Source organism: Aureobasidium pullulans (assembly GCF_000721785.1).
Source record: "Aureobasidium pullulans EXF-150 unplaced genomic scaffold scaffold_5, whole genome shotgun sequence".
In the NCBI taxonomy this organism is placed as follows: Eukaryota; Fungi; Ascomycota; class Dothideomycetes; order Dothideales; family Saccotheciaceae; genus Aureobasidium; species Aureobasidium pullulans.
The window spans coordinates 61,167-75,180 of record NW_021941025.1 but is presented as its reverse complement, the minus strand read 5'-3'; the positions used below and the strand labels follow the sequence as shown (position 1 = coordinate 75,180).

General features: G+C 49.8%; 7 protein-coding genes across 7 annotated transcripts; 3 read left to right on the top strand and 4 right to left on the bottom strand.

The window, feature by feature from the left end:
• Positions 1-137: 137 nt before the first annotated feature.
• Positions 138-2,570, bottom strand: M438DRAFT_292539 (uncharacterized protein). The gene is made up of 7 exons (XM_029901784.1): positions 2,156-2,570; positions 1,959-2,094; positions 1,672-1,893; positions 1,547-1,614; positions 1,113-1,495; positions 993-1,060; positions 138-933 (listed from the first exon to the last, which is right to left on the bottom strand). Exons 1-7 carry the CDS (start codon positions 2,270-2,272, stop codon positions 635-637), a joined length of 1,293 nt encoding a protein of 430 aa, XP_029762418.1. The 5' UTR covers positions 2,273-2,570; the 3' UTR covers positions 138-634.
• A 1,070-nt stretch (positions 2,571-3,640) lies between these two features.
• M438DRAFT_314549 (Cloroperoxidase) lies at positions 3,641-5,110 on the top strand (the record flags this gene model as incomplete). The annotated part of the gene is made up of 6 exons (XM_029902608.1): positions 3,641-3,710; positions 3,764-3,882; positions 3,942-3,972; positions 4,025-4,174; positions 4,227-4,550; positions 4,605-5,110. The coding sequence occupies 6 exons, from the start codon at positions 3,641-3,643 to the stop codon at positions 5,108-5,110; spliced, it is 1,200 nt and encodes a 399-aa protein (XP_029762417.1).
• A 591-nt stretch (positions 5,111-5,701) lies between these two features.
• Positions 5,702-6,376, bottom strand: M438DRAFT_353379 (uncharacterized protein; the record flags this gene model as incomplete). Its single annotated transcript, XM_029906869.1, has 1 exon — positions 5,702-6,376. The coding sequence occupies one exon, from the start codon at positions 6,374-6,376 to the stop codon at positions 5,702-5,704; it is 675 nt and encodes a 224-aa protein (XP_029762416.1).
• A 1,012-nt stretch (positions 6,377-7,388) lies between these two features.
• M438DRAFT_333143 (putative NADP(+)-dependent dehydrogenase) lies at positions 7,389-8,284 on the top strand (the record flags this gene model as incomplete). Its single annotated transcript, XM_029903571.1, has 3 exons — positions 7,389-7,960; positions 8,032-8,146; positions 8,213-8,284. 3 exons carry the CDS (start codon positions 7,389-7,391, stop codon positions 8,282-8,284), a joined length of 759 nt encoding a protein of 252 aa, XP_029762415.1.
• Positions 8,231-9,762, bottom strand: M438DRAFT_343729 (uncharacterized protein). Its single transcript, XM_029905048.1, has 6 exons — positions 9,404-9,762; positions 9,255-9,331; positions 9,138-9,194; positions 9,010-9,087; positions 8,877-8,957; positions 8,231-8,821 (listed from the first exon to the last, which is right to left on the bottom strand). The coding sequence occupies exons 1-6, from the start codon at positions 9,649-9,651 to the stop codon at positions 8,388-8,390; spliced, it is 975 nt and encodes a 324-aa protein (XP_029762414.1). The 5' UTR covers positions 9,652-9,762; the 3' UTR covers positions 8,231-8,387.
• A 413-nt stretch (positions 9,763-10,175) lies between these two features.
• M438DRAFT_372868 (Dak phosphatase) lies at positions 10,176-11,813 on the bottom strand (the record flags this gene model as incomplete). Its single annotated transcript, XM_029908380.1, has 3 exons — positions 10,176-10,951; positions 10,999-11,294; positions 11,347-11,813. The coding sequence occupies 3 exons, from the start codon at positions 11,811-11,813 to the stop codon at positions 10,176-10,178; spliced, it is 1,539 nt and encodes a 512-aa protein (XP_029762413.1).
• Positions 11,814-12,343: 530 nt separating this feature from the next.
• M438DRAFT_353375 (Dak kinase) lies at positions 12,344-13,591 on the top strand (the record flags this gene model as incomplete). The annotated part of the gene is made up of 3 exons (XM_029906868.1): positions 12,344-12,407; positions 12,461-13,034; positions 13,084-13,591. 3 exons carry the CDS (start codon positions 12,344-12,346, stop codon positions 13,589-13,591), a joined length of 1,146 nt encoding a protein of 381 aa, XP_029762412.1.
• Positions 13,592-14,014: the final 423 nt, after the last annotated feature.

Sequence of the window (14,014 nt, the reverse complement as noted above, 5' to 3'; positions counted from 1 at the left end):
TGCCTTGTCGCTCCAAACCGCTCTTACCTACGCGTCTGGGAAGATGACTTCACCCATTTGACGGAAATCCGGCTGAGCCCCCAAGACACTCATCACCAGTGCCGACCATGGTTTCTGGTCTTCAGGCTTTCGAGATTGCGGAAAATGGGTTGAGATCACTACATACACCCAGACATTGATCCCAATATGAAGGGAGATGATGCAGTTGGGACATTGGATATCACAATAAATTAAACATACCACGATGCCTGGCGCGCAAACAGCTTTCCAACAGCTGATTTAGCACTATGCTTATACCAGTAGAAAGACTGATCATACGTCATCTGGTCAATCTTTTCAACCTTCTCTTGAGCTCCAGCGAACCGTTAGGCGTGATGCGGCGACAATCTTCTCGAGTGTATCAAAGTTTGGGATAGCCACAGAGACGGCGTACTTGCGATTCACACCTTGACCACCGGTGCGATGCTGAGAGTACAATTTGACGTCGAGCTTCTGGAAAGACTTTAGAAAGTAGTTTTGTAGAGCTGCTCTGTCATTCCGCGGCGGCGTCGGGTCTCTTTGTCTACCCATCGTGTACACGGATGTTGTGGATCTCGTCTTCTTGCATGTCCAGAGTCCAAGGCAGCGGTCCGAGTCAGTCTTTGCTGTTTCCAAGATCGACTAGTGGGATGAAATCCTCCTCATCGCCATGCTTGGGTACAGCAATCGGCTTCTCCTTGATCAATGTGCCATTCTTGCTGCCACCATGCGAACTGCTTCCCAAGCCAGAATTGTTGGATGCGCCATAGCCTGTTGCTCTGGAGGCAGCCCTGGTAGTGCCGAGCGAGGAGGCGCCGAGAGAAACGAAGAGTGCTCGGACTGAAGGCAGACAGGCGCAGATAATACCGACATGGATCTCGACGGTACTCCACCAAGCAGCGTCGTTATAGTCCCCTGGAGTTGCGATTGTCAGCTCTATGCAAAGCCGTAGGATAAGGGAGGATAAGATTCACAAGTAATGTTTTGGGAGTTGGCAAAGACAATCAAAGAGTGGAGTCGAACAACACTGACAAAGGTGACACTTGCGGCGTAGTTAGCTCTGCCGTCTGGACTACAAGTTCCTAAGCACTTACAAGATACCGAGCGAGAACATGACCATAACCATGAGCTTCTTCTTCAAGTTGGTTTGGAGAGCGTAGAGTTCCTTGAGTGGAAGTATGAGGATGATGAGATCGATGATGATGTTGAAGATTGCACTCATCCATCCTTGAAGGTGGATGTTGTTGCAGGATCCCTGGTAAGTGCTGTCCAGTTGCTTCCAGGAATAGGGAACAGGGTGGCATTGAAAGGTCGTGGCCAAGACAAAAGAAAGTCCATAGGCGACACAAATTCCGATCACGCCGTAAATGATCTTGCGGAATTGCTGCTGTGGAAAGACACGTAGGAAAAAGGCAAGAATTGAGATCTTGGTAGCAGTGAGAGAAGCAAAATAGAAGATCTCGCCTAGATAATAATACTGCAGCATGTCAGAGTTTGTTTCAAAATGTGATAGCTGTCCATCACGCACAAAGAGAACATTTTCGATGTTTGGTAACGGGAGAGTCCACATATCTTTTCCGAGGCCGTTCTTTGATACTGGAATGCTTGTGTTAGCTTTGATCGTGGCTTCAAATAACAATCTTCAAGACTTACAAAGCACGGAGAAGACAGTCGGGGGTGTTCCAAGGGCAACGGCAATACAAATTGTGTAGTCGTCCCATCCCAAAGGACGACCGCCAACAGGTAGTCCAGCACACATCCTCAAGATGAACACCAGCAAAGCTAGCCCGCCGCCGATGACTCCAACAAGAAGAGGCTTCAGCGTCTGATTTCGTACCGGAGCTCCACACATCTTGGAGGAAACATTTTTAGTCACTGGTGAATGAACGTTGTCAGTAATGCTATCGTACCAATGGGGCACGAGAAAGTTGTTCACTTACTCAAGCCTTCGTAGGTAGTGCATGATTCCAAGACGCAAACCGTCAAATTGGAGTTAAGTGGAACGTTAGTACAGAGACACTCCACGTCCGTTAAAGTGCAAGGTGACTGTGGAATAAGTTTCGCCAGGCATCCAAGCTGAGATGGCACAATGTTAGCTATGCTTGTTTCACTTCCTGACAGTAGGTGGTATACTGACTGTACACTTTGGGTAGGACGCCTGCGCCATTTCCAACGCGGAAGGCTGATCTGGAGCCGCATACGTGAAAGTTGTCAAAGCGACTAGCACTGCCAATGCACTTGTGTGGAATCTCATCTTGACTGAGCTGCTGTCCTGTCGCCGAGGAAAGGAGGTGCGAAAAGAACCCACAAAGAACGAGAGGACTGGTGACAGGACGAGCAATTTGACTGGAAGACGAAAGATGGATCCCTTATCACGAAGAACTTCGAATTGAGTGCTGCAAGAGTATTGAGAGTCCAGAAACTCTAAAATCCAAGGGTCCTACGTAGAAAGTCCGGCGAAAACTGACTGACTCAGTAGAGTCGAGATGAGAGTCAACTAGCTCGGAGAACATGGTTGGTATTTCCTTATGTACAACAAATACCTTTCGACGATGGACTCGTTGTGCAGAAAAGACGTGCTGGCTGTGTTGAGAAACTGTTGTAGCAAGCCGTGACGAGGGCCAAGAACTGGTCCCGACGAGCAGGATGCAGCACCCTTACCCCGCTTTACCTATTTCGATGATGATAGCCTGGCACGTGCCTGGGGCGCAAAACAGATCAGCTCTGCATGTACTTTCCTTGAAACTTCTTGCCTCTAAGCACCAGTCAACAAATCAACAGTCTTGTTGAAAAGGTCGTTCTTCATCGACATATGTTTAATTTGATATCAGTCACCCTAGCTGACTCACTGCGATAGCGCGTGAGCTTTCACTTGATGACGCATTCTTCGAAGGTGATATATGCTATACTTGTTGCCGGGTCGGGTTTCGGACCCTCCTCAGAGTTTCGCTGAACGACAGGTGTCAGAGCGTTAGACAGGGCACGGATGTCTCGAATGTCTTCATGACTTGACACGACCGCCCGCGAGTCAAGCCTTTCTATCCACTTGCGTCCATGCAGCCACGGAGATGATACTAGGCCACATTGCGTACCATGCTGTGCACACTCTTGAGCCTCAATGTGAGCACCGACACCAACGGGCTTCAATGCCTGCAGCGACGCCATCTCCATCCAACATAGCTCTCCTGAAACTTTGCACACTTTCTCTTGCGTTGCCACGACCGGACGATCCCAATCATGGTAGTGACTCCGTAGCTGGGAGATGACCTTAATCAACCTTCTCCTTGGGGCAATAGAGTTCACGGCTGACCTACTATTTCCAGCGTGAGTCAACCCAGCTACACGCCCCTGAATCATCATAATGCTCTCTCTCGCCTGATCCCGATCGCATAATGTCAAATCTCAGAACCATCTTCTTCCGGGGCGTGGTTGAAGGCTTTCCCCCCGTTGCAGCTCTTTCTTGATCGTACAAGACTCAATCCTGCAGGCCTTCGCCATGAAGGCGTCCATTCTTTCGTCGAGCTTCTTTGCACTTTGTTTACTCTCTGGTTTGGTACACTCTTTTCCGACCGCCCAGAACTTCGCAAAACTCGCCCGCTATGATATAAGCGCGAATCATGACATGCATGACAGTCTCCTTCGCTTGAAACACAAACGTCTGCTCTTCGACCCTATGACTGAGCCTGTTGATGGTGTGTCCCTGAATGAAGAAGAGAAGAGTGTGGACTGGACTAACATGCTCAAGTCACCGGGTTACACGCTTTTCAGCCGCCAAACTTCGACAAAGGAGACCAAAGAGGACCATGTCCCGGACTCAATGCACTTGCTAATCATGGTTATATTTCCCGTGATGGCATTGCTGGCGTAAGCAGGTTTATCTCGCCTCTCTCTATACAAATCGCTGAGTAAATCTTTTGCAACAGTTCTTCGAGGTGATTCATGCGGTCAACCATGGTAAGCTGCACAACGTCGAATCATTGAAACACGCGGCTCTAACGATACTCAGTATACGGTATGGGAGTGGACTTGATTACTGTGCTTGCAGTCATGGGCACTGTGGGTGTCGGAAATCCGCTCTCACTCAATCCTGGCTTTTCAATCGGCGGCAAGAGTCGCAAAACCAATAACGTACTCGGTAACCTCTTTGGACTTCTCGGTACGTCTGCCCTCTCTTGTTCTGGACCCGAGCTGACTTTGCGCTTCCGTAGGAACACCTCAAGGGTTGGACCACGCTCACAACTGGATCGAGTCGGACTCATCCAACACGCGCGACGATCTCTACGTTACTGGAGACGCATCTACGATGAACATGACTCTCTTCCTGGAAGCATACAACTCGTCGGAAGATTACGTTTTGACCATGGATGATATTGGTGCGCGTGCGGCCAAGAGATTTGAAGAGAGTATTGCAATCAACCCCAATTTCTACTATGGCCCATACACTGGAATGATTGCACGAAATTCGGGCTATGCTTTTACTGGACGTATTCTGAGCAACCATACGATGGAATATCCTTTTGGAGGGCATTTGAGTGAGTCTGCGATGTATGATATTCTCAAGATCAGCCTGACTAATCAATTCGCAGCTAAGGATGTTTTCTCCAGCTTCTACGCTGTTTACGAGGAGGATGGAAAGCTGGTCTACAGAAAGGGCCACGAGCAGATCCCAGCAAACTGGTACAGGATCGGTATGGACTACGGTTTGGTGCAATTAAACTTGGACCTTGTCGAATGGTTTATGAAGTATCCTATCCTGGCCAGTATCGGGGGAAACCTTGGGAAAGTCGACAACTTTGCCGGACTGGATCTCGAAGGCATTACCGGTGGAGTCTTGAATGCGACGTCGCTGTTGGAAGGCAACAATCTTGTGTGCTTTGTGTTGGAAGTCGTCAAGACATTTACGCCAAACTCTTTGTCTTCCCTGTTCAAGACACTCGAAGCTCCGTTGAAGCTTGTCAACGACGCTGTCTTGGATCCTTTGCTGGATCTGAGCTGTCCGGCGTTCAAAGACATGGCACTTGATGGCACTGACCTTCTTACTGGTCTGCTCAACAGATATCCCGGTGCAAACAAAAGTGGCTTTGCTTTCTGAGTGTCGAAATCAACCACTGTCGAAGATACAATGATGGATGCTGATTCTGTTCTCGATCTCTCACGACCTGAGGATATATCAGGTTCGAGAAATGGCAGAGTGCGTTGTTACTGTACTGACCCTGGCATAGTGGTCAAAGCACACGGCGTTTGAAATCTGGCCAATCACAGCCGACTTCTATAACAATTAATTACTCTCTTGCAAACAATTTACTTCGCGGAAAGAATTGCTGAACAGTCTTTGAGATCCCTTGTCATCCTCACCTATGGCGATGAGACGTTGATCAATTGGCTGCCAGATGCTTCTACTTATAGCTGTCGAAAGGCAAGAGGTTTTGGGAAAGAAGCACCACTCCCACAGAGAGTATCTTCAATTCCACTCTTACTGAACCTTACGCTGCTCTCGAACACTTCGTGCCTTTTGATAAACATAGATCTTCGTCAGGTGAACTCTGTTACCGAGGACTGATGGACAGAGTGGCTAGAGAATAGCCCAGTGACACGATTGAATCTATACCAAACTTGAATGGAGCATTTGGGTATCTACTGGGCTCAAAAGAGCTGAAAGTGGTGTGCTCGTTGTGGAGTTATTTCATTTGGTCGGATAAACCATCTTCGCCATCTGGAACAGAACTTGGCCATACGAATCCTTGATGAGGATGGCTTCGCCGACCGTGCCAAAGCCCCAACGAGCATACAGATCCATGCCCATGACACCTGCCTCCAAGTACGCTTTCAATCCGCTCTTGACAGCACATTCCATCCCCCATTGAACGAGCATCTTTCCAACTCCTCGTCCTCGCTGTTCCGGCAAAGTGACAAGATGAGTCAAGATCCAGCAAGGTGATTTCGCGGGCAACATCCATGACTCTCTTGATCGATCGCGCAACTCCAGGATGCGGTCATGCAGTTCCCAGTTCCAAGCAGTGGTATCAACACTGGTGTCCCAATTCGACTTCTCCCAATGACCATGTGTTTCAAACGAGTATCCTTCTGGGTAGTAGTGCCAACGAGCGATGCCAGCTATGTTAAAGTTGTCGTCGGTGTCCACCACCTTCAGATAGAAAGCTGTTTTGTCTTGGAGGAATCGTTCACGTTGTCGTTCGAGATGCCATTTTGCTCGCGCGTGGGCGCTTTCTTGATCTTTCACTGGCCAGCAAGTTGGAACGGGGTTGGCGACAAGGTCATTGCCTACGGGGGCGGTTCGTGTTTGTGCAATAATCTCGTCAAAGTCTGAGAAGACCATCGGTAGCAGAAGGAGAGGCATCGGAGCGTGGGATTTGCAGACCGCTCAAGGTAATGGAGGAGAATGTGCCAGTGTCGCTCGTCTTAACCGCGAGATGGGGGTTATCATGTGGATCGGGTAATTTGCTCTCGGTGAGTCATACGGTGTGGTCTTCGGACTCCAGCTCCGGTGTGTCGAGGGTATGACTCTGTTTCTGAATCTATCCGTGCTGCTCAAGCCTTTTTGCGGCTCTTTTGAAACCACGAGGCCGCATGAGGCGTGACGTCTCTGCTATGCCTGCACGCGTTGGATTGGGTTGTGTCTCTTCTCCGGATTGGCTATCGTTTGGCCAGCTGAGCGCCGGCGTAAAGGTTTATCATGTCGCCTGTACGGTCACTGGGAACAGCAGATGCGTTTAATGGCCCGTTGTCATCTTCTAAGTTGATCGCTGAAGGAATAAAAAGAAATCGAGAGTTTGTTCGGCGTCAACAGTGACGAGACGGGCTGAAAGCGCGCCAAAACAAGCGGCTGGACCTCGGCAGATTTGGCATCTGCTTCTTGCACAAAAGCAGATTTTGTCTTGCATGCTTTCGAGTGCTATCTGCTTTGATCATTCGAGGCAATCGTGAGCTGCGACATGTACAGACGCAAGTTATCCAAGTTGATGCGAACACATTGTGAAGGGCCGGATGCAAAATAGATCCGTTCAGAATCGATGAGCAAGCAGCCAAGCAAACACAACCACAGTCGGCGACATTACATTCTCCGCGATTCCTTCTCTCGCTGCATGAGCGGACATAACAACGTGTTATCCTCCGAGGCCAGTCTTTGGAGCACGATCTTACTGGTCGGATACACGACGAGCTTCATTCCTCCTCGTGTAAGCACAAATCTGCTTGGTCATCTTTGATCCTTCCGCTCCGACATCTCGAGAATCACGTGCGATGGTTGATATATAAATAAAGACGGGGTTGTCGCTCCGCCGCTTTTCTGGAAAACCTAGCACATCCAGCACTCTATCAAACTCAGCAAATCGATCAGCCAGAATTTAATCATGACTTACAACATCCTCATCTCTGGAACGACCAAGGGGCTCGGTCGCGCTCTTGTGGAAAAGTATCTTGGTCGTCCGAATACCCTCGTCGTAGCTACCGTCCGCGACCCTTCCACCTCCGAGGCAACGTCACTCCAAAACCTTCCCAAAGCCGAGGGAAGCGACCTCATCGTTGTCAAGATAGAAGCACGCTCCGATACCGACGCCCTCGAAGCAGTCAACACCATCTCCAGCAAACTCGCACACCTTGATCTCGTCATCGCAAATTCAGGCTTCTACACTGTTCCTGCAGCACCTCAGATCGCAAAGATTGCTCCTTCAGATCTTCTGGATCATGTCAATGTCAACACTGCAGGCACCATTCGTCTATTCCAGGCCACTCTACCACTCTTGCAGAAAGCGAAGGAGCCTATCTTCGCATACATCTCCTCAATGGCTGGCAGTATCGCCTTGACCGGAGACTTACCATTCCCCACCGGCATCTACGGAGCTTCCAAAGCAGCAATGAATTTCTTGGTCCGCAGGATTCATCAGGAACATCCCGAACTGATCAGTGTAGCATTGCATCCTGGGTAAGTCTATATTTGCACACTGAAACTTGATTCGTCGGCATGGAATATTACGCTAACGATGGGTCTCTCAGAGCTGTCATGACACCAGGAGGTACTGTGGTCTCGAAGGATTTGGGTATGGATAACCCTGATTTCGCCGGCTTCTACACCACGCTAGAGAAGAGTATTGATGGCATGGTTGGAAAGGTGAGTTGACATGCCAAAAGAACCCTTTGATTGAAATAAAACTCAAGCTAATGTCATCTTTTTTAGCTCGACAACGCAAGCCGTGAGGAAACATCAGGCAAATTCTTGTCTTTTGATGACGAGCGCTTGGAGTGGTGATCATTGCCTTTGCGTTCGAAATTGACCTTCGACCACAGACAGACTGCGGTGATGTCAGACAGCAGACGTTGATAATACTTCAGGGCCAATCCCTCCCCATCTATCATTGCAAGATTGCAGCTTGGACTCCTTGTGCTGAAACCTGCTGTCCCTTACTAGACTTCAAATGACATGTCGTGTCCTGCAACACCACGCCCACGCACCCTTCAACTTGATCGCAATACACAACGCAATCAGCAATCTTCCCACTCTTCTCTCCCACAGTCTTGATATCACTTCCTGTATATCTTATGTCACAACCCACAGTGTAGCTACGATTTGCGCGACTGGTGTAGGTGGTTGCGTTCGCTTCTGGACATATCGGAGTATCGTAGGTAATGGGGTAGTCGAAATAGACTTCATTGATGTGCAGTTTAGAGCCCGTCCAGGTTTTGCCTCCGTCGGTGGTTTTCAGTGTGCCCGTTGAACCGCCATTTCCGAAGGTGTCGGAGTAGTTGGGTTGAGCTTTTTCCAGTTCTAGAACCACGTCGACCCAATCTGATGATCTTGAGTCAGCTGTGGTAGATAGCGGCGGGAAGGAACATGAGTTTACCGTGTGCTGGTATAAGACCGCAAGGATAATCAGGTTGACATTCTTCAGCTGTGCCCCAGCCAAGTGCTTTTCCTCCTTTGGCTGAGATACAGTGTCAGTTGCTGCTCTGATCAAATGTGAAAAAGATGCTCACAAGATGTATAGTTGGAAGTCTGTACGCCATTGACATACACGTATTGATCATATGCGTCGGTGCGATCGTTGTACATATCTGCAATGTATCAGTGACATCAATGCAAGACGCTGCTGAGCAATACTTACAGCTCAAAGTAACATGATCTCCAGGTTTCGTCTTGATCTGTCTTCCTCCCAATTGTTCTTTGCACAACTCGTCAGCGGAAGATCTTGCCTTGTATCAGTACTTGGAAATAAATATACCTTGATCACATCCGACAATTTCCAACACACTGGCATAAGTGCACCAATCCCCATGCACAAGACCGCATTCTCCATCGCTGTAATCAACTTAGCCTACTCCCTTTCCTTCCTGCCTTCCAATGGTTCACAAAGATGATCATGAAACTTACGCAACACCATCATAACTTTCCACAAGCGCTTGGATGAGATCTCCATTACTCATTCCCATTCCGGCCCACAGCGATAACAGTCCCACCTGTGGGACTGGGGCTTCAGGAACAACTAAAGTGGAATTGGCGAGACGGATGAAGTTGCCATCCGCGGTTGGACCAGAACTGAATGCATTGCCCATAGCTGCGTCTGCAACAGCGGCGACTAGAGCGAGGGCGAAAGCGGTAGCGATGTGTGAAGGCGGCATTGATTACGAATGATTGCAATTGATGGGTGAGTCCAGTCAAGTCAAGAATAGAAAATGGGGATGGTTTGGTGATCGTGGGATAGAGGCAATTGTTATAGGAGAGCCGTTGTGGTGATTCAGAGTTTAGACGCAAAGTAGACGGTTTTGTACGAAGGCGTTCAGCAACGGCTATACAACCAAGATAGGTTATTTCTACGGACGGGTCGAGCTTGCTCGCCTCTAACAGAAAAAGAACACCAGCGTACTCGATTGCGAAGTATCTGCCCGGCAGCCCGGTCACCCGGTGACAATCTGGTCAGGAAAAGGTTGTCGCGCCAATGACCCTGCTCTGGACGGCCGGCCAATCACAACCGACATCCATTACAATCGCCCCACTTTTTCCAGACGCCTGGCCTCGTCGTCCTGCCGAAATCATTTCCTAACCTATCAACATCAATGAAGCAGATCTATGATGTCGCTACGCCTGATTTCATCCCAAGAAAGGCCACAGATTTGTTCTCAAAGCACGTTATTGATGTTTCTGTCTAACTCGCGCACATTCCCTTCAACAAGACAAGCAAGCCATATGCACCAGGATCAGGCACACCTCTTGTCGCACTCTCGTCCAAGTAGGTGCTCCTCCCAAGCTTCGCCTCGAGATTCTTGGTGCTCTCGACGCCCTTCTCAGCCTCTTCTAGCGCCTTCGATACGTCTCCGCCAGACTTGAGCACCTCAACGAACGGAATCAAGCAGTCCAACATGGTCCTGTCGCCCAGTCTCGCCCGCGTATAATTCAGCAACTGCTCCAGCGCAACCGCCAACGCCGCCGCCACCGAATCCGTCGCAGCAAGAGAAGAAGACAAGGATGTCAGGAAAATACAATACAAGGCGCCAGACGTGCCTCCCATGTTGACTTCCAAGTCATGCATTAGCTCGCTGAGTGTTTGAGGCAGCTCACAGAGGTCTCTGTTTGCGATGAACTTGAGCACCTGCTTTGCGCCGTCTCGCAGAGTGTACCCGCAGTCGCCGTCACCGACAATCTCGTCGTACCGTGTGATGGTTGCCTCTTCCTTGATCACCGCGTCGCAGCCGTTCTCGATGCGACTTCGGACTGCCTGGTCGGTGAATTTCATGTATCGCGAGTCGACTTTGGTCAGATTGCTGCCTTCAGTCGCCTCATCAGCCAGAGGATTCGTGGGCTCAGCCTGTGCTTCAAGATACTGCTTGGACACGGGACAGACCGAGATTGAGAAACCTCTGGCAAGATCCGCGTGCTGCAAGAGCGTTGAAGTCGACAAGCGGTACGACAAACCGGCATTTCCTGTTGATGGTCAGGTCTTGCCTCTGCTGCAACCACGATAGACTTACTCAGATACGTGGCAATCTCGAGCCCTAGGATGTAGTTCTCCAATCGCGACAGACCATTGACGTCCGAGTAATGCAAAGAGTATGTCGTGCCTTCATTCTGGTCAACATGGGGGCGCAGAACATGTTCCAGGGCTTTCTCGATAGCCTCTCGGGCTTCATCATATCCACTGGGCTTTCCCTCAGCATGCAATATCGCTGCCTGTCCGTTCTCTTTTCCTGTTCGAAACGTCGACGTCGCTGTTGTTGAGGTCTCGAGGAATACTTCCAGAACTTCACGTGTGCTCTCTATGGACGACCTTACAGACTGTCAGTGGTGGCCTGCACAGTAGGAGTAGGTTGCTCATTTACCTTGTTGACTCTGTCGCAGCACCAAGAAGATGGATCAAATGGTCTACCTCCAGATCCCCCTTGACCACGACCTCCAACAAGTCCTCCTCGATCTTGTCCATGCTCCTCTGCTTGCCAGATCTCAGGACAACTATGCCGGCATGTTGCTGGTGGCCGGCTTCATCGATCGCTTTCGCAATCTCTTTGCTCGACAGGATTTGATTGCTTCCAGCCTCGGTGACGATCGCAGTGATATGTGTGTCCGACAACAGCTTGCTCGAGAAGTTTCCAGCTCTGCCAACCACTGCCACCCTGACATACTTGTCATTTGCTAGAGATTGATCAACAAGCACTGTCTGGCCTGTTGTTGTCTCGACTGCGTTGATGGAAGGTCTGATCAAAGGGTAGAGTGTGTTCCATCTTGTAGGATTCTCGGCATCCAATTGTTCGTTCGCGAAAGGGATCGTCTGTTCGACAACAACCGCCATGGTGACTTGTGGGGTAAAATGCGGGGTCGGTATATGGCTTGGACGAGTTGTTTTCTTGTTCTTGGGCGGGAACGTCGTCTTTTTGAGAAGGGAAGCGGATAAAATATTGTCACGACCGACAAACCGGGACCACTTCTGCTCTTGTTGTTCTCCTCAATTCCTCAGCCGACATCGACACCTCCGAAAGCCGTTTCGTGTGATCAAAGAGTACGTCCACGAACCCCGCCAATCCAAGCCGTCGGACTTCCTGATTGAGCATACCGACCCCGCATTTTTCGGCGATCACGCCGATTGCTGTCGCGCTTTTCGGCGGACTCGATATCATGCACCGAGAGCTGACTGGACGAGGATGGGATGCGTTGTTTGGGCAAACCCGAGGCTGACGTCTTGGTGGTTCCCATCTGTGTACATGATGAGCTTGTCTCGCACCTTCCGTTTCTTGTCTACACCAGCGCCTACATCACCTCAACTTGCGCGCATTTTACCAAAAACAGCACAACTTCCAATCCTCATAAAGATTATCATACAACATGGCTGCGGTAGAACTCCAACAAGCCACCAAAGAAACATTTCACTTCATCAACAAGCCAGAAGGTACACTTCGAAGTCCTCTTTTCTTGGCACACAATTTGCTGACACAAAATTAGATGCCATCAACGAAGCATTGAGCGGCTTGACCCACATCCATCCGAACCTCTCCTACAACCCACCGTACAAGATCCTCTACCGCTCCGACCTAGGCACCTTCCGCAACAATCATGTCACCACCATCGGCTTCAGCGGCGGCGGCCACGAACCCATGTTCGGAGGCTTCGTAGGGTCCAACTACCTCTCCGCCTACGTGAGCGGCAACATCTTCGCCTCTCCCACCGCAGCACAAATCTACGAGGCTATCAGGATGTGTCAGCCGACTGATGGGTCTGAGAGCAAAGGCACACTGGTCGTTTGCGGCAATTACACTGGCGATATTCTCAATGCTGGATTGGCGATCACAAGAGCACAGGCTAGTGGGTATAAAGTCAGGTTCGTGCCTGTGGGTGATGATGTCGCTGTGGGAAGGAAGAAGGGAGGAAAGGTTGGGCGAAGAGGGTTGAGTGGTCATCTCATTGCTCTCAAGAGTGCTTGTGCACTTGCTGCCAAGGGTGAGAGCCTTGATCGCGTGACTGAAGTTATGGAATACATCGCTGCCAATGTCGGGACTGTGGGTGTTGCATTTGATCGGTACGTCTTGAGGTCCACACCTTCTTTGTTCTTGGCTAACCTACTACAGTGTCGCGCTTCCCAACGCCACATTGACAGACTTACAATCTCTGCCACCGGCTACCATCGAACTTGGCATGGGTGCACACGGCGAACCAGGTCTACGCCAACTCAACCCCGTCCCCACTCCTGAGGCCCTCATGTCGCAAATGCTAGACCTCCTTCTCGACATCTCCGACTCTGATCGCGCATTCATCCCTTTCTCCGCCTCTTCCTTCAAAGACAACATTTTCTCATCCAGCGCCAAAGATAATGAGGTTGTCATCTTACTCAATTCCCTCGGCAGCACGAGTGATGAAGTTCTTGCGAGGTTCGCGGAGCTTGCGATCAAGGACTTGGAGCAAAGAGGCTTTGTTGTCAAGAGACTGACACTTGGTCCATTGGTGACAAGTCTAAAGATGAGTGGGTTTGGTATCACGGTTTGGCGCCTACCGCCTGTGGGTGGTGAAGCTTTGACGAGGGAAGAAGCGCTGCATCTGTGGGATGAGAAGGTTGATGTTGCTGCTTGGAGACAATGATCTTGCGCCATGTGTACGATGGCGACTGTCGCTGATTGACATGTTGTACAAGATCTTGGAGTGACGAAGCCATCTTGGTAGCAGGCACGACTCTGCTCGGGACAACTACTTTCAATCTAAACCATTGCAAGTAAACTTTCTCAAAGGTTCTATGCAAGCATGCAAACATCTGCAACTATACACGATGCAATTCTAGAGTTCACGCTGGCCACAGAGAGTCAGTCAACTAAGACGTTTCATCGGACAGGGTTTGGATCTCAAACCCTTCGTGACTTTTGACAGAATGATGTGATTGATCAAGCAAACCCCGGCCCACAAGATACATCTACAGTTTACCCCTGTGCTGAATATGATCACGCGCATGCTGTGGAAATGCACAATGTTTTTGACATCAGTGAAGCCTTCCAGTGAGAGGCGCCGACT